Source organism: Spermophilus citellus (assembly GCF_964194105.1).
Source record: "Spermophilus citellus genome assembly, chromosome: 4".
In the NCBI taxonomy this organism is placed as follows: domain Eukaryota; kingdom Metazoa; phylum Chordata; class Mammalia; order Rodentia; family Sciuridae; genus Spermophilus; species Spermophilus citellus.
This window is the reverse complement of record NC_138185.1, coordinates 127,621,404-127,648,962: the sequence shown is the minus strand read 5'-3', so window position 1 is coordinate 127,648,962 and position 27,559 is coordinate 127,621,404. Positions and strand designations below refer to the sequence as shown.

The window sequence follows — 27,559 nt, the reverse complement described above, 5'->3', positions numbered from 1 at the left end:
TTTGAACTCCTGATTCTCTTGCCTCAGCCTCCCCAGTAGCAACTGGGATTACAGGCATGCCACACACACACACACACACACACACACACACACACACACTGCTTGCCTGTTCAGCTAAGAATAGTTTTGTCAACAATTCTCTTCCACCTCTAGTAATTTAAAGATTTAAGCACTGTTGGATATCTGATGGCTCACAGGGTCACTGGTAAAAGTATTATAGAGCAGAGCTAGGGCAATTCAAACACTGTCCATTTAAAATTCTAGTTAATGGAAATGCATTAGTGTGGAAATCCCATTTTGTTGATTTGTATTTGAATTGTCACCAATTAAGCACAGTAGAAGAAAGAAGTTTGCTTAAACTATTGAGAGATTATTCTTTACAGTGATTTTTCTATGTGTATCTACCATGAAATTGACTCTTAAAATTTAAAAATAGGGCATGTGTCAGGAGAAATTAATGGATTCCCATCCATCAGAAGTTTGGGGACTCCAGATTTCCCGCCCCAGGGTGTAGGAAGATCTTTTATACCCCTTATCCAGGTAATTGCCCAATCTCCTCTTAGAGGGCCTGGGCACTCTGTGTGAGTGAAGCCCTTAACCTGAAGGAGGAAGTTTTAGAGGAATTCTCTAGAGTGTTTCTCGGTCAGGGCATACAAAAGGTGCTTTATAAACTGAGTATTACCTAGATGTTAGCTGAAGGGTCTGGGGCTGCACATCAGGACTCCTGGGTTCCCAGGAGCGCTCAACCTCCACAGCAGACATGTGGCCTAAGCAGCTTCAACTCAGGGCATCAGATGAGCGTAAATGGACAAGCAAGCCTTTTGAAGACAGCGTTCCAGAAGGCATCCTGAACATTGCTGACATAAACTTGTGGGCCAAGTTGTTCAAGGGGCTCAGGAGGATCGGGAAGATTACAGAAGCTCCCAAGTGTCTGAAGTTTCTACATCCTGGTGGGCAACTCTGATTCCATGGTGGTGAGGGAGGAAGGAGCTGAGGGGTTACAGGTAAGGGAGGTGGGGCCCCAAACACAGTGAAGGCTGGGCCGCCCACTTGGTCTTCCTATTCCCAGTGGACCCAGGGGCTCCCGGGGGCGCTTTTCTCACCGGCGGGGACCACAGTCCCTGAGAGGAGACGCTTACCTGGGCCCCCCAGTCCCGCGGCCCCTCCGGCCGGCGCGCCAGCCCCTCCCTGCGCCAGGTGTACAGGTGCGGCGCGGGCACCAGGTACAGTCAGCGTTGCGCGGGGCCCGCGGCCCTTCAGCGCCCCTCCCCTAGGTCGGGCCGACCCTCCTACCTGCGTGTACAGCTCGGCCACCGCCATGGGCGAGAGCGGGCGGGCAGCTCGACCGTCGTGAGAGTGCGAGCCTCGACGGAGGGGCTGCGGCTCTGCGGGCGGGCGCGGGGACCCCCAAATCACTGCAGGGCCATCTTGCTCTGAAGTTTTTCAGCGACCGACTGCTCACTTTCGCTGCGTTGACTGCGAGGGGAGGAGAGAAGTCGCAGGATTGGTCCTTCCGGGACCAGCTCCGAGAGTCCACACTGCCATTGGCCCGGGCGGGACGGCCAGCTGGCAGGTGTTGGACCTTGGAGCGGATCCTCCGGGAGGGAGGGCAGCAGCCGCCTCCCAGGGCTGGAGCTCCCCCCAAGGCAAGTAACAGGAGTGTCCTGAGCGCTCCCGCCAAAGACTGAGCTTCCTTGAGTCACAGTTTACTGAAAGGAGCAAAGGTATGAACACACAGAAAACCCAGGGGAATCAACAAACGGATGGAACTAAGTTTAACAAGGTGGCTGTGTTCAAAATCAAATATAAAAATGGGTAATCTACTTTTTTTCTGAACATTTTATATATAACAACAACAAAGATATTTACGACATCAACGAAAATGTAAAGTAGCCAGAGGTTACACTAACAAAAACGCATTTTAACCTTTGTGGAGGAAAGGTTTCAATTGCTCTTTAAAGGGCATAAAAGAGGGCCTGAATAAATGGGGAGACATGCCATTTTCTTTTCTTTTTTTTTTTTTTTTTTTTTTTTTTAAAGAGAGAGTGAGAGAGGAGAGAGAGAGAGAATTTTTAATATTTATTTTTTAGTTCTCGGCGGACACAACATCTTTGCGTGGTGCTGAGGATCGAACCCGGGCCGCACGCATGCCAGGCGAGCGCGCTACCGCTTGAGCCACATCCCCAGCCCCGAGACATGCCATTTTCATGGATAGGTATACTTAACATGGCAAAGGTGTCACTTCTATCCAAGTTAATATATTAACCCAATATATTGTTATATATTGGGTTAATGATAATATTATTAATAATTATATACATAAAATAATAATTAATAAAAAATATAAAATCCTGTTAGTATGTTGTACCATGATTTAATATTTTACAATATATTTATAATGATTTTATATTTATATAGAATAAAAACTCGATCTATCTATCTATACACACACACACACACACACACACACACATATACAGATATATCCCTTTATTCTAAGACAATTCTCACAATAAAGATCAAAGAAGAGAGATGTACTCTATTATACAGTAAGGGACATAACAGAGCTATATTAAAACAGTGTTATACTCACATGAGACTGGATACATGAAGGAGGAAGCATGATGGAATACACCAACAGGGCCCTACATTTTATGGTATCCTTGAGCCAGACTGAGAAGAGATTATTTAATAAATAGGCCCTTTATGTGGAAAAATAAACAAATAAAATCAGATCCATGGCAAAAGTTGCATCCAAAAATAAACTCCATATAGATTCGTGATTAAAAGTTAAAAGTAGCTGGGTGTGGTGGCACAGGTCTGTAATTCCAGCAACTAGGAGGCTGAGGCAGGAGGATGGCAAGTTCCAGGCCAGCTTTAGCCAACTTAGTGAGACCCTGTCTTAAAAAAAGAAAAAAAAAAAAAAAAGGCTGGGATTGTGGCTCAATGATAGAGTGCTTGGCTAGCACGTGGGAGGCCTGGGTTAGATCCTCAGCACCATGTAAAAATAAATAAATAAAATAAAGGTATTGTGAAATAAAAAAGAACAAGGGATATAGCTTAATGATAAAGTGCTCCCGGGTTCAATCTTGAGTTAAAAAAAGAAATAAAGAAAGTCATAAACTTAAAAGTAAGTAACAAACTAAAACCAAGAAATTATTAGACAAAAAAAAAAAAATAATCAGTGACAATGTCTTCAAAGTGTTGGATTGTTACAGCTTGAGAATATTTAGTGAAAATAAGTTTAGACAGAAAAATTCTCAGTCACTTTAAGAGCAAAGTAAGTATTCATCACAACATGGTTATAAGAGTTGAAAACACTTAAATGTCCATTGATAGGGAAATAAATAAAATAGGAGAATACAATGTAAAACCCTACAGCTACTAGTAGGAATGGACATGATCTAAAAAACAATGTTGAAATAGATGTCTAGTGTAAGTCTTTATATCATCTAAAGATTCATAAAAACTGCAATATTAGATATTGGTTGTGGATACAAGTACATGTAAATAAAGGTGTGCATGATAAATGGCAAAGTCATCCATTAAATGTGCAAGAGTGGATACATATGGAAGGTGGAGGGGAATGGTAGGAAGACAAAGAAAAAAGGGATATGTGTGTGTGTGTGTGTGTGTGTGTGTGTGTGTGTGTGTGTATAGATAAATAGGTAGCCTGGCATGGGCCAATAATGATAGATGCCACAAATGAAGGATTAAGGTACATTCGATTTTGTGCACCAATTGTCCAAATAATTATATAAAAAAAAAGCCATAATGTGGATACTCTTGCCTTGCTGATTAAAGAGGAAATCTAATTGGTTTCTTATTTAAATAAAAATTTTATTGAAGAATAACATATACAGAAAAATGTACAAACTGTAAATGTCTAGCTTAATCTATTTTTTCATCGAACATATTAACACATCTGAGTACTACCAGACAACCACCAGCTCCAGATGCAGAACATTACTTTTTCTACTGAGGTGATCATGTTCCCCGCTCCCCCAGGCTCACTTTCTTTACTTGTAAATCTATTCTTTTCTTTCTTACCTTTCTTCTTTCCTTTCTTTTATGGTACTTCTATGGATTGAACCCAGAGGTTTTTATCACTGAGCTATGTCCCCAGCCCTTTTTATTTTTTATTTTGAGACAGGGCCTTGCTAAGTTGCTGAGGCTGGTCTTGAACTTGAAGTCTTCCTGTCTGAGCTTCCTGGTTTGTGGGGTGCCAGGTATACACCACCACACTCTGCACTTGTAAGTCTTTTCAGATTTCCTAGGTCTCATTGAGTCAGTTTTCATATTTGTGTCTAAGAATTTGTCCATTTCATCTCACTTGTTGGCATTACGTTGTTCATGGCCCTCTGATCCTGTAATTCTAATTCTGTAGTGTCTCTGTAGGACTAGGGTGAGGCAAATGAGGGGCACAGGGTACAAGATTCAAGGAGGAACTCACTCGCAGGTGCTGATGGCATTTGCATGACCTTGAGGATAAGCACATCCTTAAATCTGTACCCTAACCCCCTTGCTCGCCTCATTCTAGTCATTCATTAAATGTGCAAGAGCGGCCCTACCCAGGAATAATGTTCCATCATTCATTCCTGATTTTAGGAATTTATATCTTTTATCTCTTTGCTTAGTCAACCTGGATAAATGTTTATCAATTTTGTCCATTGCTTTCTTTGATTTTCTGAATTTTGTTGATTTCCACTCCCATTTTTTTCTTTCCCTCAGCTTGCTTTGTGTTTACCTTACTATTTTTCCCCTAGTTATATTTTAAATGTTTTTATTGGTGCATTATAGTTATGTTATAGTTAAAGCAACATCCCAGGGTTTCATAAACTGACTTCCAGACCTTTCACGTACAATTGAATCAAGCCTTTAATGCACACCGGTGGCAACTGACCAAAACTTAAAGCTGTTCCCCTGATCAGCCCCAAACAATTGCAAGGGTGTTCCTTATAAGCCTGAAAACCACAAAAGGGACGTTTGGGGGTCCAGCCAATGCAAGCGAGCCAGGTTACAGAAGTGGGAGAGTGCAGTGAGATGGCAGGAAGCTTAACCAATCACAATTAGCCCAGTCACCCCAGTTACAGAAACAGAGCCCCGTTACCCTGTTACAGAAACAATGTCCCATTAGATAGTAATGTGTTCTTAAGGGTTTCTACAGCAAAAGGAAAAGAACAACTTGCCCAGTCATGACCTTTCTATTTGGCATGGCTGTTTTACAAAATGGAGTTACTAAACAAAATGGAGTCACTTTGGCTTGACTATCACAGTGGGGTTTGTTTTGATATAATTGTAGGTACAGATATAATTTGCTACACTTCAGCCCCCAGTGCTTCCTCTTTCCCTCCTCTCCATCTTCCCCCTGTTCACATTCCTCTCCTCTACTGGTCTTCCATCTATTTATTCATGCTTTTTTTTTTTTAAAAAAAATTTGTGCTTTATAGAAAGAGGTGAAATTTACTGTGGTGTATTCATACACGTACATACCATAATTTGGTCATTTTCATTCTGCATTTCCTCCCTTTTCCTGTCCCTCCCCCTCAACCTCCTTCCCCTACTCCACTGATTGCCTTTCTATTTTCATGTCCTCCTCCCTGTTGCCAGTTTTTTTTTTTTTTTGGTTGAACCCAGCGCCCCACACATGCTAGGTGAGCACTCTACCACTGAGCCACAACCCCAGCCCCCACCCTTGGCCAGTTTTTAAGGTAAATTTAGGTTCCTGATTTGAGACACATCTACTTTTCTAATAAAAGCATTTCAAGTTATGACTTTCCCTCTAGGTCTTGCGTTAGCTACATCCCATGCTCAGTTTTTGTTTTCCTTCAGTTCAAAATATTTTATAATTTCTCTTTTTTTCTTCATCCCCTGTATTATTTAGAAGTATATTATTTAATCTTCAAATATTTGGGAATTTAAAATCTTTTCCTTTAGCTATTGATTTATAATTTAATTCTGTTCTCTATGTGGTCAGAGAATGTACTTCCTGTGATTTCAATGCTTCTCAATGCAATGAGACTCGTCTTGTTGTCTGCATATGATCATTTTTTTCCTGGAAAGAGATCAATACGTACCTGAAAAGAACATGTGCTCTGCTATTGTTGGGTAGAGTGTTAAAGAAATATGTTAGATCAGATAGGTTGATAGTGGTTTCAGGTCTTCCATATTTTTGTTGATTTTCTAATTGTTCTATTAATTTTGAGAATGGAATATTGAAAGCTCCAACTAATACTGTTCAGTTTTCAATTTTTCCTTTTGATTCTGTCTGATTTGCTTTGTGTATCTGGGGAAGATATTCTAGAAGGTATGTAGACACTTTTTTAAAAACAAGGGCTCAGATACGGTTTACTTCTTTCTTACATAGTAAGTGGGCAGAGGAGTCCATGTGAGGGTGATGATCTCATGCTAGGATCAGGAGCCTTCTATCTTGTGGTGTCACTTGAAAGAAAAGTGACCACAACACTCAGAGCAACCAAGAGATCTTTATTGCAGCAGTGAAACAGAGGAGAAATGAGAGAGAAAGAGAGAGAGAGAGAGAGAGAGAGAGAGAGAGAGAGAGAGAGAGAGAGAGAGAGAGAAGAGAGAGGAGAGAGCACGCGCGCAAAGGAGACAGAGAGAGCAAGAGAGAAGAGAGAGGGGGCCCGGCAGGAGGGAGTTTTTATAGCCCAAATCTAATGGGGTCTCTGGGTCTGCAAGCTGCCTTGTTGGCACACAAGGGGGTTAAGTGCTCGGCCTTGAGCAGGGGGTTGAGTGTTCATCCTTGAGCCAGGGGGTGAAGCGCTCAGCCTTGAGCAGGGGCTTGGGCGTTTGGGTTTGAAGCAAACAGGTAATAAAGAACCAGACAGATAAGAACTATGTAATGTTTTGAACAACCAACAATAAAATAAAAAAAAAAAAGAACCAGACAGAGGGTTTGAGTGGCCAGGTCACCCTGCAGCTAACTTTGTTTGGCATGCCCTGCAGACAACTTACTCAGCCTGTCCCGCACCTAACATCACTATCCTCAGAGGTGCCATTCAAACACATGGCCCAAGATGTTTCCTCACATGTCACATTCAAGTAAAAGGGGCCTGAGGAGATCTGCCCCTTCCCAGACCACTTGTTCACATGGCCATATCTAGCAGCAAAAGAGATTGGGGAATACAGCTTTGTCTGAAAGAAGGGACAAGGAACAAGCTCTGTTCATCTTTGGGAAACTCTGGGTAAACTGGAGACTGAGAGGATGGCAAGGGACATAGTGTAAGTGTGTCATGGTGAATGGGAATCAAGGAATACCAATAAGCTCTAGATCAGACAAAAGACAGATCTAACCAAGATCTGAGCCAGGCTTCCCATACCTTGAGTGGTCAGACCGCGAATCTCCATGTAGTACTGATAGATTCAGTTCCTCTTTCTTATTTCTGCTTCTCTTATATATGCTTTCTTTTTTCAACTGCCTGCCTTTATCAATTTGCCTATTGTATATTTATAATTTTTATATCTTTCCCTCTTTTATTGCTACAAAGCATCCTTTTTCTCTTTGAAAAATTTTTTGTTTGTCTTAAAAAGTCTACTTTGTCAGATATTGGTATGGTCACTCTTGCTGCCTTATGGTTATTATTATTATGGCATATCTTTTTCTTTCCTTTTCTTTCAACTTATATGTGTATTTGAATCTAAAGTGTAACTCATAAACAGTGTAGAGTTTGTCCTTTTTTATCCAGTCTGACAATCTCTGCTTTTTGAATGAAGCATTTAATCCATTCATATTTAATATAATTATTGATATGGTTGGGTTTATCTCTAGCATTCTGTAGTTTTGTATATGGTACATGCAATTATTTTTGTTCCTTTGTTTCTCCTTTACCACTTTTTTGGTTGACAGTGTTTTTTTTTAATAGTGCATCTTTTTAATGTCCTTCCCTTTTTAAAAAATTTATTTCTTTTTTTTTTTAAAGAGAGAGTGAAAGAGGAGGGAGAGAGAGAGAGAGAGAGAGAGAGAGAGAGAGAGAGAGAGAATTTTTTAATATTTATTATTTTTTAGTTCTCGGCGGACACAACATCTTTGTTGGTATGTGGTGCTGAGGATCGAACCCGGGCCGCACGCATGCCAGGCGAGCGCGCTACCGCTTGAGCCACATCCTGAGTGAATTTTTTAGTTTTTCCATTAGGGATTTAAAATGTGCATATTAACTCAGCATAAATACTTCAAATTAATGCTGTATATTTTCTAAGGCTGCTATAACAAAGTACCACACACTGAAAACATCATATTTATTCCCTGACTATTATGAGAGTACCACTGTTACTCCTGGCTGTAAGGTTTGACTGCACACCTCTCCAAGGGAAATAAGCCCCCCGCCAGCAGCAAAGCTGTTGATTCTCACAGCTTGCCCTGCTCCGGTAGAACTACCATGCTGTCGGATCTGTGGGAGAAGAGGGTGTTGGGAGCAGCACCAGGCAAAAATGCCAGACTCCCACTATTCTTACCCAGAGCTCAGTGTTTCCTCACGAATAATTTCTACCAGTTTGTTGTATACTGTTGGTCAATTTTCAGAGCATTGTTGTTTTGACAAATTTTTAGTGTTGTCTTTACTTTGAGAAGAAAATTCATTGGGCTCCTCAGTCTGCCATGTCGAATACCAAACACCTATTTAACCTTTTTAATTGAGATATAATTCTCATACCCCAAACTTCACTTACTTAAAGTATATAGCTTGGCTGGGCACAGTGGCACACATCTGTAATCCCAGCTACTGGGAAGGTGAGGCAGGAGATTTGTGAGTTCAAGACCAGCCTGGGCAACTTAATGAGAACCTGTCTCAAAATAAAAAAGGGATGGGGATATAGCTCAGTGGTAAACAACCCTGAGTTCAATCCCAAGCCAAATCCACCCCCCACCCTCATCAAAAACAAAAACAAATAAACAAAAAAAAATCATAGTGGTTGAAAGTAATTATTAATGTGGTTGGAGTAATATCTACCATATTTGTTACACTTCTATTTGTTGCCCTTGGACTTTGTCCCTCTTTTTGTCTTCTACTCTTTTTCTGCCATTGGTGGACCTAACTGAGCATTTCATATGATTCTATTTTTCTCCTTTCTTAGCATATCAGTTATATTTCTATTTTTACTTTTATTTGGTGGTTGCCTTAGAGTTTATAATATGCATTTGTATTTAATCCCAGTTTATCTTCACTTACTTTACAGGTAATGCAAGTATCTTATAGTAACAAAATATTCTAGTTCCTCCTTTCTGCCCCTTGTACCATTGCTGTCATTCATCATCTTTAATAACAGTTTCCTTTAGTTTTGTGGACATATTTATAATGGCTACTTTGCAGTCCTTGTCTGTTAAATCCAAATCTGCTTGCTCTTATAGGCAATTTCTATTATCTGATTTCTCACCTACATACAGGTCATACTTTTCTATTTCTTTGTATGTCTTGTAATATTTTTGTTGGAATTTGATAATATGGTGTAGCAACTCTGTTTTTTTCTTCTATTGCTAATAAACTGGGTTTGTTATTTCCCTTTTATTTTAAATGACTTGGGGGATTATTTCCATGACACCTACCTGCCCCCCAACCCCAACATGCACAGTTGCTCCCCAGGGGCTGTGGCCTGACCCTTCCCACAGTCAACCTGGGATGCCAGATAGTTCAGGCAGGACTCACTTTGTCTCCTTCCTGAACCATCCAGCTGTTCAGCTGCACTAATTGCTCCTGACTGCTCTACTGTTTTTTAGGCTCCTTTGAAAGGATAGTTACCAAGCTCAATCTTTGAGACTTGTACTGATCCACGGGGACTAATCTTGGCTGTCTTCTCTAGGTTCTCTACAGATCTCCCTAGCCTATAGTTCAGTCTGTATCTACAGTGAATCTACCAATCTCTCCCTAATTCTTGTTCACTACAACCTCCACTATTTGTGAAGTGACCTTAGGTTCAAACTTCTCTACACTCTATTGTAAATGAAGTCAGGTTCTTTAGGAAGAAATGTTCATGGCCTGCTGTTACCTCTGAGCCTTTGCTCTGGAGCTTGGGTGAGGACCAAGATCCCATTTCTCTCCGAGCAATGCCTCTGCCTAAGGGAGCTGAGTGCTCGGTGGGTGGGAAGTAACAGACTTAAGTCTCCTGGCTTGGCCTTTCCCAGGCACTACTTTACAAGCCTGTCTTTGCCCACCTCACTTTCTATGACCAACCCTTTCCCTCTATGTTTTCCACCCTCCCTTCTCTCACTTTCATGAGGTTTTTAATAAAAGCTTCCTACTCCCACTAGGGGCTCCAGCCTTCACAATGACTGTCATCCTGGATTCAGGCCATTCAGCCCAGAATCCTGCTTTCAGCAGACCAAGGAAGGGTATGCTATGAACAGGAAACTGGTTTCCTGGATTATAACCTGAAGGTTTGATACAACCCAGTTCTTCTTAGTTGTTTTTTTTTTTCCTGGTCACAAGCAGCATTGACCAAATTGTCTTCAAATTCATTGAGGTTTCTTGATAATACCAATCTTAGGAAAGGAGTTTCAGAAGTTTGCTATTGATGACATAAACTAGAATTTATTTTCCAATAACTTTACTATAAAGTTTCAAAATGTGTCCACTTATCATAATATTTAAGATCTGGTAAATAATTTGTTTTCCTTTTCTGTACCAAGCATGATATTATAGCACTTGCTCACGTTTGTTTGCCTTTTGGTCTTCACTTCTTCAGGCTGAACTGTCTCAGGATGTTCAAACTGTTCTTATGGACAGTATCCTTTTCCTTCAAGTACCTTCCATCCTCTTCTGAGCATTTTCTATCCCTCTGTGTTGTGCTTGAAATCCAGTGCCTTAACTTCCCACAGTGGGCCAACGTGCTAAGAGGGTCTTATGATATAGGTTTTTTATTTTTTCCCCTTTGTACTATGTCCACCACATTTTGGGTCCAAAAGCATAATGGCTGCCTGTTTAGTGGAAAAACTACATGTATTCCTTGTGGTAAACTGTTCCAAATTCTTTAGTTGTGTAATTCCTGGCTTACTTTATTTCTCTGTACACTCATACTAACTGATAAGATCACCCTGGGACGCACAGCCCCAGAAGTACGTGGCACACACCACGCACACACACCATTTCTGTCCTGTTCTCTCTCATTCAAGAGAATGCAGTAGAGTTGACATGGGTTGCTTTCTTTTCCTGTCAACTACATCCTGACTTCCCTATGGTGAACCCCCACTGGGTCCTGTGCTTTTGTGAAGATGACTCAAGTTTCAGGAGTGGTGTGGCTCAGGTGAGGCCACTCAGAGCATTCCACTCCCTGGGCACAATGAGCGAGTGGGAGATGGAAGTGGAATTCAAAACAGGCAATGAGATTCTGAGAAAGAGGTTGGAAGGCAGAGTCAGAGAATGAAGCCAAATACTTTTGAGGGTCATCTTTGGCACCACTTGGGGAGACATTGCTAAGAATGAAGCCAAAACGTAGGAAAGCGAAACAGCAGTGATGCCAATGCTTGTGCACTTGGATATATCCTTTATTTGGGAAGTACGTTTCATTCTCTATCCAGCTGGTTTGAGTTTGTGTTTTGTCATGGCCTCAGAAAGAATTGTAATGCATGTATCAAAACACAATGGTTAGAGAGTGATTTTTATTGTGGGGAGATAACCTTGACTCATTTCCAATTTATTTAGAAAAAGACACTAAAATTTTTACATTTTATTATTTGTAGCATCCTGGGTCCCACTAAAATACAGTCTATGGGCCACTGCCTGAATCTAATTTCAATGCTGCTGTATTTCTAGGGCCTGCCATGGTGCCCACGAATTTCCTTAATAAATGAATGGGAGTGTCATGGTATGGAGGTGGGGGGTGTATAATCTACATCAAAACCATATATTCACTTTTCCATATTATAAATGAAGATGAGACTAAATCAATCACAGATCTGAATAGCCCTGCACTTTTTCTTTCCAAAGGAGTGTATCTGCATTCTTATTCTTTGATCTCTGTTCCACACCTAGAATATCGTCTACCTTTTGGAAAGTAAACCTTTGATACAAATTATGTGTTCAATCTTTCCAAAGTCCCACATGACACTACCAAATTCCCCTTGGCTATGTCTGTTTCTCAGAGAATCCGGGACAGTTAGGCATGACTCCCCCTGAAGGTCAGAGGCTGCCTCTCCTCTACTGTTTGTCTGCTCTTTGTTTAGGTGTTTGGCAATTCTCTTCATTACATATATATCACTATATTTATGGGGCTGGGGCTATTGCTCAGTTGGTAGAGTACTTGTCTTGCATGCACAAGAGCCTAGGTTCAATCCCCAGCACCAAAAAAAAAAAAAAAAAAATCACTATGTTTTCCAGTATAGAAAGGAAACTTGCCAATTTTTTTTTAAAGATAGAGAGAAGAGAGAGAGTTTTTAATATTTATTTTTCAGTTTTCGGTAGACACAACATCTTTATTTTTATGTGGTGCTGAGGATGGAACCCAGCGCCCAGAGCATGCCAGGCAAGTGCGTTACCACTTGAGCCACATCCCCAGCCCAACTTGCCAACTTTTAAATCCCCAAGACTACTTAGAATATTCTCAGGAGGAAAAGTTATATTTACATTCACTACTCCCCCCCCCCAATTTTTTCTTTATTGTTTTAAAATGTGAAGCGGGATTATTTATAACACATTGACAAAACTCCTTTATATCCATATCTTTATTTGAACAATTTTCTATAATAGCTAGGAGAATACAGCATTAATGGCACACATATACTAAGCACAACATTAGACAACTACATATTTAGAGCATAAATCTCATTCTGACATTGTTTTGGTTTTCATTTAGCTCTAGGTGAAATCTAGTGAAAACCCATGTTTCAAAGGCTTTTGTTGATATGAGATGAATTATTAAGTTATTCTAAAAAAGTTCATGTGAGATATGCTGAAATGGTTTAGTTTAAAATTATAGTTAGTTGGTAATGACTTTCACCTCTTGGTACTTCTGCATTTTAATGAATGAATATTTCGTCTAAGAACTTTTCATTGATTAACTGTATTATGTTTTCCTATGCAGATCAAAGAATTACTTCTCCAGATCCACTAGGAAAAAATTTGAAAAACTTCATTTCATAGTAAATTAATAAATAAAATACAATATATTAGGTGTCTTGAGCTCATTTCTGTGCAACACTGTTAGAGCAATTTAAAATTTTCAAGAACATAAAATAGTCAATGATCCTCCAGGATCCCACAAAAATACATAGTTAGGAATCATAAATTACAATGTACACATTGACATTTAGAGAAAAAAAAAAATCACCATTTGTTAGAAAAAAAATGGCTCACGTGACTTAGGTTAAAATGTAGGCCAGCAACAAGACATCTGAAAATATTGACTGAAAAATGCACAAAAATGTCCTGACTTACCAGGCATTTAATTATATACACCAGTTTCAACTTCAATTTTTTCTCTTTCAAATATTTCAAGCAATATTAAATACTAAGGAAATGTTAGTCATTTTCAGACATTTTATAATCTAGTAATACTCATTAAGTTAAGCTAATGAACATTTTTTAGCTAACCAAATTAAAAATTTAAAAATGTATAAAATGCATTTTTGAAGATATTTTACATAGTAATTTTCCATTCTTGATCTATTGAGAAATCCACTGCAATTCCAGGTTAATTTGTTTAACTTAAGGGTAATACAATGGATTAGAACTGATAGCACTACCTTCCTGTTTTTATTCAACCTTCTATATTTAAAGAATGTCCATTAAAATTTTTAAGAGTTGTACCTTTTACTTTTATTAAGAAAGGGTTAGTGGAAAAAGACATTCACAAATTACCAAGACTAACTATTTCTTCCGCATGATCATTGGCCTTCCTGTGACAGAGAATCTCACTGACTCAGGAACATTCTCTAAGCTGACATTTCACTGGCTCTGAGATTGTTGCTGCCCCACAGTTCTAATCCCTGTTGGGAAATGGTAGAAAGGAAAGGGAGGAGAAAGTTAACAGGAGGCGGCAGGTCATGCAGGAAGGGGAGAAAGGAATTAGTGATTGGGGGTCACACCCAGTCAAAACCCTCACAAAACCTTGAGAAACAGGGCAAGGTATCCTCTCCAGGCAAGATATCCCTTACAGAGGACAAGTTCTGGTGAACTTAAGGCAGCTCTAGAAGGGAAGGGAGCAAGGGTTAAGGCGGCCTCACAGCACGGCCGGGGAACACTTTACAATGCATTTATCCATGAACAGAGGCTACAGCAATCCAGGAGCCTAACGTGCATGCAACACAGCAGAGCTCCTACCCCAAAGTGAACATCTGCAGCATGCACACACCAGTGTCAAGTACACATTGACTTGTATATGGCCTGCCTGGGGGACAGCCTTCAGACTGTCCTGGGCAATTCTGTGCAGAGGTCCTGACTTAGGGACAGTGGCCTGTGGCTGCAGGTTTCTGCAAGTGGCACAGCTCACCTGGTGGGCTCTAATAGAGACTCTGAGAGGCATGTGGAGAGTGACCTGCCTCTCTCCATTGGAGGCTTTCACTGCTTCCTGTCATTTTGGTTCAGACAGCCCACTACTAACTAATGCCTAGACTCAGAGTACTGTATCCTTTCAGGGAGCAGTGGGTCATGGCAAAAGTCCAACCTAGTTATAGAAGGTAACTATATACCCCCACAACAAACAAACAAACAAACACTCCTGGCACTGGGTGCTTGGTCTCATTAGAACAAATAATCTGGCACTTATTACGTGTTCATCCCCATATGCCCAATTGCTAACTCTGATAAAGAAATAGTACCTCTTGTTGGCACAGGGCCCACCCCACAGCACCAGGAGGGACAGGACAGAACCTCATGACTTTAAAGTTTCTTGTCCTGCATTTGCCATACACCACTCCTCTGTATGAGCCAGGAGAACTGCTGGAGGGCAGTGCGACCCCAAGCAAAGCATGCTATCTCAAGCTATCACCAGCAAAGGACTGTAGGAGCTGCTCTATCTCCTGATCGCGTTGCTGTGAGGAAGAATGAGGTAACACAGAGGAAAAGCATGGGCGTAAAGCACACCCAGACAGGTACTGCTTCGGCACTGCTTTTGCCAGGACCATGTAGCGTCATATGCTATGTTTGCTTTCTGTTTAATCCTAAGCAGTCAACTTAGATCCTTGGCTATGCCACTTGAGGAACTCTGTGAACTGTGACTCAGGATATATGTGTGTGTGGGGCGGGGTGGGTGGTGGGGAGACAGAAAAATAGGAGGGAGAGAGAAATCATATGAGGACTTCTTGTGATGGTGACAGGTCCTATTTTCCTGGGGTTACCAGGGAGTTAATTTCTCACAATAATCACTACACTGAAATTCAAATGAAGTATTTTCATAGCTTTTTCCACTACATTATTAAGGACTTGATTTATATTACATAATTATGAAAAAAGAGCCAACTCTCAACTATCCATTGAAATGAAAGATAATAAAACAAATCATCCAACTGAAACTGATCCCCAATCTTCCAGTGGTTGGGTCTGGGATACACTTTTTGTACTTTTGTGCCTGAGGAAAGCAGTGTCAGATATGTGGGGAATTTTTAAAACCTCTAAAAGAACCATGATGTTATACTTGGTGGATTTTATGCCATATTCATCTTTCCTCCTCTAAGGCAGATAGAATCCTTAACCTAAGAAAAACCACAGGAAGGGAACTGCTTCTACTTTTTTCTTTGCATTACAAGGATGTGAGTTGAGCTTGGACCTAATGGGAGAGGGGTGATGACTACTGGAAAGAGGAGATTGTTGTGGCTTCCAAGGTCTCTTCCTTTGCATTCCTACTGTGTCACAGAGGAACTACGAAAAGAATGTATGGCAGAGAAGTGAGAACAACAAAATCTGTGCAAAGGTTGATGCAAAGATAAGTCACAAGGAAGATCAAGTAGGGCAAATGGAAACAGACTCCACATGTCTACCTTCAGTGCACAGGCAGCCTGCTAGTCAGCAGTTGATGGGATGTATGACTAAGCAAAGGGAAGGGAAGAGTAAAGAGGACAGACAAAAAGCTGGGTCTGTATATGAAGGTGAATGAAAAGGTGTGGGAAGAGGGAGAGTGAGCAGTTCTCAAACTGGCTAATGGGTACCCATGGTCAGCAGAATCTTGGTGCATCCTCAACAAAGTAGTGCAGAGAGTCATTTCTAGCTCTTGAGGTTCCCTGGTTGTAAGATATTCTTGTTATACTAAAAATCTTCAGGCTATCAAGAAAAGTTAATCCTGATCCCTATTTGGGGTTCTGGGGAGGCCTTGGAGAGAATGAAAGCCCTGGAATAGAAGAAACTTTGTGCCACCATCACTGGAATAGGAGAAACTACATGGGATGGCAGTGGAAGCTCTGGTCTAATGTGGAACAGTGGCCACAGCACTTGACAGCAAAAAGCCAGAGGACAGGAGGGAAAGTCTCAGACCACAGATGCTTTAGGACATGAAATGCCAGGAGTAAGGAAAAAGGCAGCAATGAAAGTGGGAGCTACCATGTGATCTTGAATACAGGATAAAGTGTGGTGTACATGGGTCATGCCACATAGGATTAAGCTGGGAGAGGACCAGGGAGGACTGCCAGAGCTAAGGTGGACAGCCTGCACCATAATTGTACTTTCTTGGCAACTCCCCTGCCCATGTCACACCTGTGCTGTTAGACTCTGACACATTTAACACTAGCTAAATGGCTAGAAGAGTTAATTGATTATTGAAACCACATTGACAATCAGGAAAACAGAATATGATTAGATTAGAATTGGGAGGTTCGTGTTGAAAATAAATGTTTTAAAACTGAATAAAGCAGTACATGATGTAATAAAATTTAAATTACTTTCAAATAAAACAATATAATAGGGCTTTCTAAAAGCATGGGCCTTTTGAAATGCACATGTGCATAAATCATGTACATTTAAGAAAGGTTACAGCTACATAAACTTGTAAGTTTGCATTTTATTAATCCTAAGGAAATGACAGGCACTACACACTGGTCTTTCCAAGAGAGGATGGACTAAATTGTAGCTTTTTTTCTCTAGGATCTAAGTGCTGAAAGGAGAGAATGTTAGATATGGAAGAGATCTTAAGAATCAGCTGTCCAACTCTTCTATTTTATAAACAAGGAAATTGAGGCTCAAATAAGTTAATAGATGATATCTTTTAATACAATCTTTATCACTGATTTGAAACTGTTTGACTTCCATAAATAATATTGCACATATTTTTAATAAGATATGTCATTTTTATAGACCATCTAACAGTTAAATTACATAAATCTATGATTATAATTATAATTAAGAACCAGAATTTCTGATGAAAGCTAGTAATTTACTTTTGTACAACCTGAAGAATTTATTTTACTAATATTTCTAGAAAAACTGGAGAATTGTTTAATCAGAATTTCAGATTGAAAACCTATAGAATTTGAGTCTTACTGAACCAAATTCTCTATAAAATTCCACAATCTTCATATATTTTTTATATAAGTCTTCTTAAGGTATTTCTAATATGATGCTTTTTAAAGTATCTAGTGGTATCTGAGAACATTTATAGAAGTTGCAAAGTCTAAAAAACCTGAATCATAATATTTATTATATACCTTCTTTTGCATAATTTATAGGCTAATCAAAGTTTCAAGACCTGAATCATGAAAATTCTGACAATCCTTTCTACATAGTGATTGAGATTGATTCTTAGTGAATTAAGAAGAAAGAAAACCTGTCAAAGTTGAAAATATATACTACAGGAATCAGATCTGGGAACTAAAATAAAGTCACTTCACAAAACATTGTACCCTGATGTAATATCCACCCAGAGAAAATTAATGAGCATGTCAATGTAATACATCCTGAATAAACAGTGACATCAACAATAGACAATTTGTCTATCCCTACCCCTAAATGTCAAGCATTTTGTCATATTACATGATTTTCCAGTGTCTGCTACTTGTGCAGGTGAATCTGTAGATATTTGCATATAATCCAGTTAAAACTGATCTGATTGAATTGTAAACAGAGTTGATAAAATAGAAGCTTATTGTTGTAGTGCCTAATAAGAGTATTATCTACATTTTAAGGAGATATTATGTAGCAGCAATTTAAAATGCTCAGTAAGCTACAGTACAGATGAACATCTATGTTATATAGCAAACCAACATTCTTTTAATAGCTCTATATCATAGTGACACAAATAAGGAATTTACTTGACCAACTACTTTACATATTGCCAGTTTATTAGATCCAGTTTGATAATATCAACATAACTGATTTCTAAACTGATATGTATTCAATGGTGATTTTTCTTTCAATTCTGTTTAGCACAGAGATCATTCTTTGTTGTTGTCTTCCTAACAACAGCCTATGCATATGGAATTTATGTTTTCTATACCACTAAATGCAGTGCTAAGGATTTAAAATAAATGTTGACACATTTGCCTTCCTTTCTTTTCTTTCTCCCTTCCATCATCCAGTGGCATGTAAACTCAGGATACCAGCTGAGCAGGAATGAGTGTTGCTTTAAAGGTAACATGGCACAAAGGAGCCTATCTTTCTTCCAAGATGATGAAAGCCTCTAGGGAGATTTCCAGTTAATATCTTCTTGTTTGAGAGATAATCAGTACTTTCTCTTTAAAAATGTATTTTTTTCAGTAGCTTACTGGAAATAATGGTTCTTATCCAGACAAGGAGTATACTGTCATTGTTTGCCTGGACATCACTTTCAGACCCGTGAAATGAATCCCAGGCCCAGGCTAGCTGGAATCTGGATGGTTTCTAGTGCGAGGGAGGATGGGTTAAAAGGAAAGGTGACAGGAAAGATGTGTTTAGCATCCATGAGCAGCTGAGGCGAGTCTTTCCTATCTCGTAAACGCATCTGAGAAGATTAAGAAAAAAAGATGAACAGGGCATCAGAATCTGTAAGATAGTTTTTTTTCTGCCAAAATTTCTACCCCCAAAATCCTCAATTAATGAAGAATGTTTGTTTTAAAATCACTTCATTGACTCAATAAACTGTTATCAAAATAGTTAAAAAGTTATTTTAAAATAAGATAATATAATAAAAGATAGAAACACATTAACCTTCAATAACACTTAGAAGCTTATGTTGGTGAGCTAAAGAAAAAGAAAACTGGGGGCTCTTACCTGTATAGTACGAATAAATGAGACGGAGACTCTTTCTTCAAACTCATTAACTGGAGTATACAAATTCAACACTTTGACAATCTATGAGAAATGAAAAGATCAAAGTTTTTGGCATATTATGAAATATACACTTGATATTAATAATCTAGAAAACTTAAAGTTTCTGTGTGTAGTTTTCAACTCGGGAGTGAGTTATGATAAGAGGGAAGAAGGAAGGCACATTTACTTTTGTTATTTGAATTTCTATCAGAATTATTAATGTAATATTTGTATAGTATTTTAAGAAGCAATATAAATTTAGAAAACTATTCAAAAACTATAATGCAAAAAAATAAAAGTGTTCTTATTCCTATCCTTCCAGTCTCCCAAAGTAGCAGCTATTAATCATGTCCTGAGCAACGTTATATATATATATATTCTGGAAAATGCTATTTTTCATGCAAATTGGTTTGTCTTATTAATAATATTCTACAATTTGCTCTCTTCACATAAAAATATATATCTGGTCACATTAAAAATAACATAATTAAATATTATTTCTTTTAAATGGTATTTTTGTTTCTTTGCTTTTAGGTATGGGGTATTAAACACTGGGGGGCTTAACCACTGAGCCATATCCCCAGTCCTGTTTTAATATTTTATTTAGAGACAAGGTCTCACTGAATTGCTCAGGACCTTGCCAAGTGTTACTGAGGTTGGCTTTGAACTTGTGATCCTCTTGCCTCAGCCTCCCAAGCCACTGGAATTATAGGCATGCACTACGGCACCTGGTTTGAATTGTGTTTTTAAAAACATGAATAACAACAAAGTCCTCTAAAGAAATTAGCCAATTAATTAAAGGGTATGAAGGCCTTTAAAAAATGTCAAATTAATTCCTTTTATAAAATGATCATATCTCTTTTTTAACAAAAGCAAATCACTGGGGTTGGGTTGAAGCTCAGTGGTAGAGTGCTCGCTTGCATGTACAAGGCCATGGATTTGATCCCCAGTACACCCCACCCCTATACACAAATAACTGCCATATAAAATAGAAAGATATTTTCATTTTCAAGGTATTTTTTTAAAGCTTTGCCATGAGTGGTCACTAGGCACATGTGGCTATTTAAATTTAAATTCATTAAACTGAAAATAACAAATTCCAGACCGTGCTGATCTATACATAAAGAAAACATAAAGCACCAGAGAGATGTGACTGAGAAAGCAGACATGTTTATCAGGTTGTAGGTGACAAAATGAATCAGGAATCAACCCCTAAGAGGCAACTCTTAGAACTTTAAGAAGTAGGATCACTTTGTTAAATAAAATTTGTTAAGTTTTAATGAATCATAGGTCTACCTTACTCTGTGAAATATGTGCTTAAGACATATTTAAGTTTTAGAGTACATTCTTTAAAAGTTGGATGACATCAAACTTCTATGAAGTCAGGCTTTCCTCAATGCACTTTTACTTTCCAAATGTGGCAGAAAGGGGGAGCAAATCTCAAGACCATTATTCAGTGGTGTGGTTCCTCTTTATTCTTAGCAAGAATTTTTGTAAATATGAATTCCACATTAGGAAGATACAAATCTTGATTCCAACTATCTACTAATTGAGTTTAATTATATTGGCTGCAACTGAAGATGTCTATGCCATAAGATATGTGATGAACATCAGGAAAGTTTGAGTCAGCACAGAAAATAGCCAGGCAAAAGAAAAATGGGTATGTTCATGCTGATGCCTAAAGGCCTCATGTTTTTGCCATTGTCCTCAAATACCCTTCCCATGCTCCCACTTCGTTCAATGTAGTGCCCAGCTTAAAAGGACCTCCCTGAAGTCAGCTATTGTCCCTCAGCACTTACTACAGACTTTACTATAGAATTTGCTAGAACCCCTAATTTGTTAGAGTCGGCTTGGTGCATCTGTGTCTTCCTTCCTAAACTGTAAACTCCCTGAAGGCAGACAATTTTCATTATTTATTGAAGTACTTTCTCCAATACTAAGTATGATGCCTTGAGATGGGAGGCTCACTTAGTCATTTCTATAACTGAAGGAGTAAGAATTATCTGTCTTAAAAAGGAGAAACCTAAAGAATCAATTATTAAATAGTGATGAAACCAATTTTGTGGAATATAAGAGAATGATATTCCATGACAGCAGGGACTTTGTTTTGTTCCTGGTTATAGGGTCTGTAACATGTGCAGAACACTGAAGGCACTCAATATTTGCTGACTTTTGACTATAGATGCCTGTAATTAGCACTGAAATGTATAAATTTCTGAAAAAATCTCCTTTCTTCAAGATCTGTAGAGATACATCTTCTCTATCACAGATGAGGTCAGTGCAGAGACAAGCGCAATGACAGAAGATTTCTTTATTCTCCAAAGGTCACCTGTGATGACTGATATTATTTCATGACAAGGAAACTTGCTTTACCTGGGCAGTAGTTAAAGCATTGCACATGGAACAAATGGCTTCTGCATCATCATCTGTTTTCTTTTTTACTTGCAAAAGCTGAGCAGCTTGAATGAGTGGTTCCAGGGTTTCTTTTGCCCCACTGTTCATCAGATTCTTGTCACGTAGCCATTCTTCTAGTTGACTGACATTGTACCTATGCCAAAAAAAGAGAGGATGAAAGATAAAATGCAAATTTGCTGAATGCTGTCATAAGTGTCTTAATTTTTTGTGTGTGGCCTTGTCAGTTAAAATGACAGGCAGTATTTTTGTTCAATTTTCTAAAATCTAATCAGCTATGCTTAAAAGTTTATCATTATAGTCATGAGATTTATAATCATAATTATGTAAGATAAAATGACAAGAAAATAAAATTCTCTTTAATGGAACATGGAAATGAAGTCATTATAGCAAAAATTATAGAACTTGCTAGTAAACAAAACAGAATACATATTATAGCTCTATCCTTATTAGACAACTGCCCAGAAAGCACTTTCTAGCTTCCCTCACAAGTTCAGAGATGAGTTCCTTGTACAGAGTGAGACTTGATAATCCTTGATGTACTCTCTTTCTTAAAGGTCGACTCCAAATTGGGTACCTGAATAACCAGATCCCCTCTCCCCTGATATATGCCTATGCTCAAGCCTCTTCAGGGAAGGTTTTGGGCAATAGGGATGGTGTCCTGAGGAAGCCTAGGGATGGAAAAACAGAAGGCCAAGGGAGAGTACTTGGAAGGGACAAAGACTCATATTGGGAAGAGACGAACAGATCACATAGATGCTAAGGTTTCAGGAGGTGGCCAGATAAGTGACAGTGGATCTCACACTAAGATTAAAATAAACAAAAATACACAGTCATAATATAGTAACCAGACAAACAGGAGGCATTCTGATATTACAGTGAGTGACTTCACATTTGTAAGCAAAGCTTATAGAGAAAGAAGGTCCACTACTTCCTGAACAGAAGGCATTATCTTAATATAAATTCTGAGTAGATGTGAGCCAGTGGAAAACTGAAAACAAACACTGAAGTTTCTTGAGAGAGAGTTACTAAATATTTTTGAAAGAAAAATTCTTTTTCTTCCTCTCAGTGAATATTTTGGCCATTTAAAAATAAATATTTGCAAAAAATATCAGGTCTATTACAATAAAGAGCATATGCTGAAGAGTAGTTGGGTATAAAATTGAGTATACCTTTTATTAAAATATGGGGGGTATATTTCAAGTGTTAGTAAAAGATCTATTACGTCTGTTTTTGTTGCCTTAGGTACAAAGGGTATTTTTCCAAATTATATTTCCAAGAGCATTAGAAATCTTCACTATAGTATTTTCTTATTGCATAATTAAAACACACACAAAAGGAGAGGAAGCAGCTACCTCATCTTTGTGTATTTTTTCATCGTCTCTCTATGTCTTCAAACAAGTTAGCTTCACAGTGGAGCAAGGTGTTTCCCATCAAGCAATGAGAAGAATGTGCTGGCAAGGCACTGACAAGGAGCAGTAACTGCCAGGCAAGAGAAAGTCCCTTGCTGCTTGGCTACATGGCAACCAAATCAGATGCATGAACTGGAAACAAGTCATCAGTGTCCCCCACCCTGTCAGGTCAGTTGGGCAGCAAAAAGCTGTCACAGGTGCTGCCACTTGCTCACCTGATCTGCATGCCTTTACTCCAGGAGCACATGTCCTTACGCAGGAGGAGGTTGTTCAGGGTGATGGCCCCCACAATGTAAAACATCTGCTTGACCACCTGCTTGATCAGTTCTGGGTCCATGCCGTGCTGACACATGACTGAGTGGAATGAGTTGAGCTGTCGGAGGATGGAGTCCAGTGTGTAGGTGCCTTCATCCGCAATACTGGAGGTTCGCTTTCTTAGCCCCGTGGGCTTCACCCCGGACACACCCTGAATTGTTTCATGCTCCAGCATGCCTGAGACTGTAGGAGTATTTCAATTATTAGAAGTTCTGAAAGGCAACGTTGTTTCATGTGCACAAATATGTGCACATGCACTTACACATTCAATTTGGGAAAATTATCTGACAATCCAAATAGAGAGAAAAGGAAGCCAAGCATAGTTGCGCACACCTATAATCCTAGCTAACTGGGAGACTGAGGCAAGAGTATCACAATTTGAGACCTGCCTCAGCAACACAGCAAGACACTGTCAAAAAAAAAAAAAAAAAAAAAAAAGAGGGGGGGTGTGGAAAGAAAAAAAGGGTTTATAACTCAGTGGTAAAGCACTTGCCAAGCATGTTTGAGGTCCTGGGTTGAATGATTCCAGTACTGCAAAAATTAAAATTATAAAAAAAAAAAGAGAGAAAAGGGACTTCAAGGAAAGGGCTTCTGGATTTTAAATTTTAATGAAGGAATAATTCTTAAATGCAAATTTACCATAAAAGTAAATACTCTTGGGGCTGGGTTATGACTCAGTGGTATAGCACTTGTCTAGCATGTGAGGCCCTGGGTTCAATCCTCAGCACCACATATAAATAAATAAATAAATAGATAAATAAATAATAAAAAGGTCCATTCACAACTAAAAAATATTAAAAAAAATAAAATAAGGGGATCCAAGATGGAAGACTAGAGGGAGGCTGCATTCTGTGTCACTCTGGGATCTGGGATTCAAGTAGTGGGAATACTATTTCTCAGTGAGTGTTTATAGGACCCCTGACAGATGTTCCCATGCAGGAATCATGGCCATGGTGCCTGCACATGTCCCCAGGCCTCAGCACAGGACTCCTGGACACTCGTACACGCCTGACCTCCCAGTGCCTGAGTAGGATCACCGGCATTAGCACCCGTGCAGGACTCCTGGCCACGCACCTAAGCAGGAATCTCAGTCACAGCTCCCATGTAGGACACCCTATCACAGCCCATGTGCAGGAACTCCAGCTGCCCCTCCCATATGGACCCCCATCTACCAACATGGGGCTCCCCAGTTGCCTCCATCTTGGGGCACTGCAACAACTGCCATAGTCCCCTATATGTATGTGGTAGCCTGAACCTGGGGACTCCATACTGGGTCCAGAGACAGCCGCCATCCACAACACTGCATGCCACAGAGCTGCATCTCTTAACACCACCACTGGGCCTCACCCGACCTGAGAGCCCATCCCTGAAAGCCTCCATCTTCAGATACCTTTGTTGCCATCTTTATTTGGGACAACTCCCAGCTTGGAACACTGGCTGGGGCTTAGAAGCAATATCAAGGTACTGAAAGTCCCCAACTCCTGCCCTCTCCCCAGCAGCCCCTAACCTGGCACAGTGCTTGTGGCTATGCGACTGGTCCATAGCTCACAAAACTGGGTCCTGAACTGCCCAATACAAAACATCTCTCCAAGACAGGTGCACAGCCCCCAGAACGCAGCCTACAAGACCTCCAGAGAGAAAGGTTCCCCACTGGGATGCAGAAAGGGAGCGGGCAAGCGAGATACAGTTTAGAGACTAAATTAGAGATCAGGAATTGTAAGGCCTACAGGCGATATAAGAGATAAAACTAGGTGCCCACATCACATAAATGGCCCCCAAGGGAGATCCCTGGGGTGCAGTCTCCCATCAGGGACCAGCAATTGCTATACCCCACCTCTAGAAGCTATGCCCCAAGACCAATGCTTCCACCCAATAACCTTCACCATCCTGAGGGTGGACATACCAGCAAACAGACAACCCCACCTATTGGATGAGAAGGGAAGCAGAAAAGATACTGATCTCCAACAAAAACAATCCTTGCATCTTCCTTTGATATATTTTTTTTCTCTCATTCTCTCTTTTCCTGCCCTCACATCACCAACATTTGCGAAAACAAATACTTTTCATGAATTAGGCCAATGAGGACTGGGATGTCTGAATAGTATATTACAATGGTGTTGTATATTATTTGTCTCCAATTTTTTCATGTTTTATTTTTCTTAATATTTATGTTTGTTTGTTTTGTACTCTACTGTCTTCTCACTTACTTGTCTCCCCTAAATCACTTTCTCTCTCTTCTCCTGATATTAATCAACTTCTTTAGATTCCTCTTTCACACTTTGTAATATCTAATAACTCTATTTCTTCACTTCCTACTCCCTCAACATCTCATCCTATACCTTACTCCAGGTTCTTTGTCCACCACCAGAAACTGTAGACCCTTTTGCAAATCTTCTGTTTATATGTAGACAATAATTGAACTTACTATTTCTTTATAATGTGACAAAACTGTAAACATCTTTATAGCAGCTATTTGGTTTAAGGTTGTATATTGTTTGTATTGGGATCTGTTCACATTGTTCTCCCCCTTAAAGGAGAGGTTTTGGAACCCTACAGGGGCACTATAAACTTATAGGGTAAAAACTATAACACCCAGGATCCGCTGTGCTAGAAGGGAAAACACATGAACAAAATGAAAAACCAAGGGGAGAAAGTGCCCAAAACAAACCAAGATATTACATATTAGAATCCATGGCCAGCACAGTAGAAGAAGTGACAAAGAAGGAGTTCATGATGTACATAATTAAAATGTTCTGTGAAATAAAGGATGATATAAGAGAGCAAATACAGGCAGCAAAAAATCATTTCCATAAAGAGCTACATAAGCAAATACAGGAAGCAAAAGATTACTTCAATAAAGAGATAGAAGTTCTGAAAAAAAAAACCCAGAAACTTTGAAATGAAAGAAACAATAAACCAAATTAAAGGCTCAACAGAAATCATCACCAACAGATTAGTCTACTTGGAAGACAAGACTTCAGATAATAAAGATAAAATATATAATATTGAAAAGAATGTTGATCACACAGTGAAGATGATAAGAAACCATGAGCAGAACATTCAAGAATTACAGGATAACATAAAAAGACCAAATTTAAGAATTATTGGGATAGAGGAAGACAGATGGTTATAAGCCAAAGGAATGAACAATCTATTCCATGAAATAATATCAGAAAATTTTCCAAACATGAAGAATGAATTGGAAAATCAAATGCAAGAGGCTTACAGGATACCAAATGTACAAAATCACAATAGATCCACACCAGGGCACATTATAATGAAAATGCCTAACATACAGAATAAGGAGAGAATTTTATTATATATATATTTTTTGATTTTATTTTTTTAGTTGTAGTTGGACACAATACCTTTATTTTATTTATTTTTATGTGGTGCTGAGGATCGATCCCAGGGCCTCACAAGTGCTAGGCAAGCGCTCCACCACAGAGCCACAACCTCAGTCCAAGGAGAGAATTTTAAAAGTCACAAGAGAGGGGCTGGGGATGTGGCTCAAGCGGTAGCGCGCTCACCTGGCATGCGTGCGGCCCGGATTCGATCCTCACCACATGCAAACAAAGATGTTGTGTCCGCCGAAAACTAAAAAAAAATAAATATAAAAAAAATAAATAAAAGTCACAAGAGAAAGGAATCAGATTACATATGGGAGAAACCAATTAGGATATCTGCAGATTTTTCAAGCCAGACTCTGAAAGCTAGAAGATCCTGGAACAACATATACCAAGCTCTGAAAGAAAATGGATGCCAACCAAGAATCTTATATCCAGCAAAATTAAGCTTCAGATTTGATAGTGAACTAAAAACCTTCCATGAGAAACAAAAGTTAACAAGTTGAAAGCCTGCACTACAGAACATCCTTAGCAAAATATTCCATGAAGAGGAAATGAAAAACAATAATGAAAATCAGCAAAGGGAGGTATTACTCTAAAGGAATATGACCCGTAATACAAATCATGTCTCAATAATAACCCCTTAGTGTTCATGGCCAAACTCACCAATCAAAAGATACCTACTGGCAGATTGGATTTATAAAACAAAAAACAAAAAACAATATGCTGCCTTCAAGAGACTCATCTCATAGGAAAAGACATACACAGACTGAAGGTGAAAGGTTGGGAAAAATCATACCATTTACATGGACTGTGGAAACAAGTGGGGGTTTCCATCCTCAAATCAAATAAAGTAGACTTCAAGCCAAAGTTAGTCAAAAAGGATAAAGAGGGCACTTCTTTACTACTTAAGGGA

At 39.3% G+C, this 27,559-nt stretch overlaps 2 protein-coding genes across 6 annotated transcripts in view; both read right to left on the bottom strand.

Annotated features, from left to right (window-relative positions):
• The window catches only part of MYO5C (myosin VC), a 93,489-nt gene extending 92,014 nt beyond the window's left edge, over positions 1-1,475 (bottom strand). Inside the window, exon 1 of the mRNA XM_081292998.1 lies at positions 1,294-1,475. Within this exon, the coding sequence (XP_081149124.1) occupies positions 1,294-1,320 (27 nt within the window). The 5' untranslated portion in view covers positions 1,321-1,475. The remainder of the gene's footprint in view (positions 1-1,293) is intronic.
• An 11,207-nt stretch (positions 1,476-12,682) lies between these two features.
• Positions 12,683-27,559, bottom strand: part of MYO5A (myosin VA) — a 207,184-nt gene continuing 192,307 nt past the window's right edge. For all 5 annotated transcript variants that reach the window (XM_081290005.1, XM_081290006.1, XM_081290007.1 and 2 more), the window contains 4 exons: positions 23,197-23,479; positions 21,531-21,705; positions 19,119-19,199; positions 12,683-18,849 (listed from right to left, as the gene is read on the bottom strand). In XM_081290005.1, coding sequence (XP_081146131.1) covers positions 18,697-18,849; positions 19,119-19,199; positions 21,531-21,705; positions 23,197-23,479 — 692 coding nt within the window. In that variant the 3' untranslated portion in view covers positions 12,683-18,696. The remainder of the gene's footprint in view (positions 18,850-19,118; positions 19,200-21,530; positions 21,706-23,196; positions 23,480-27,559) is intronic.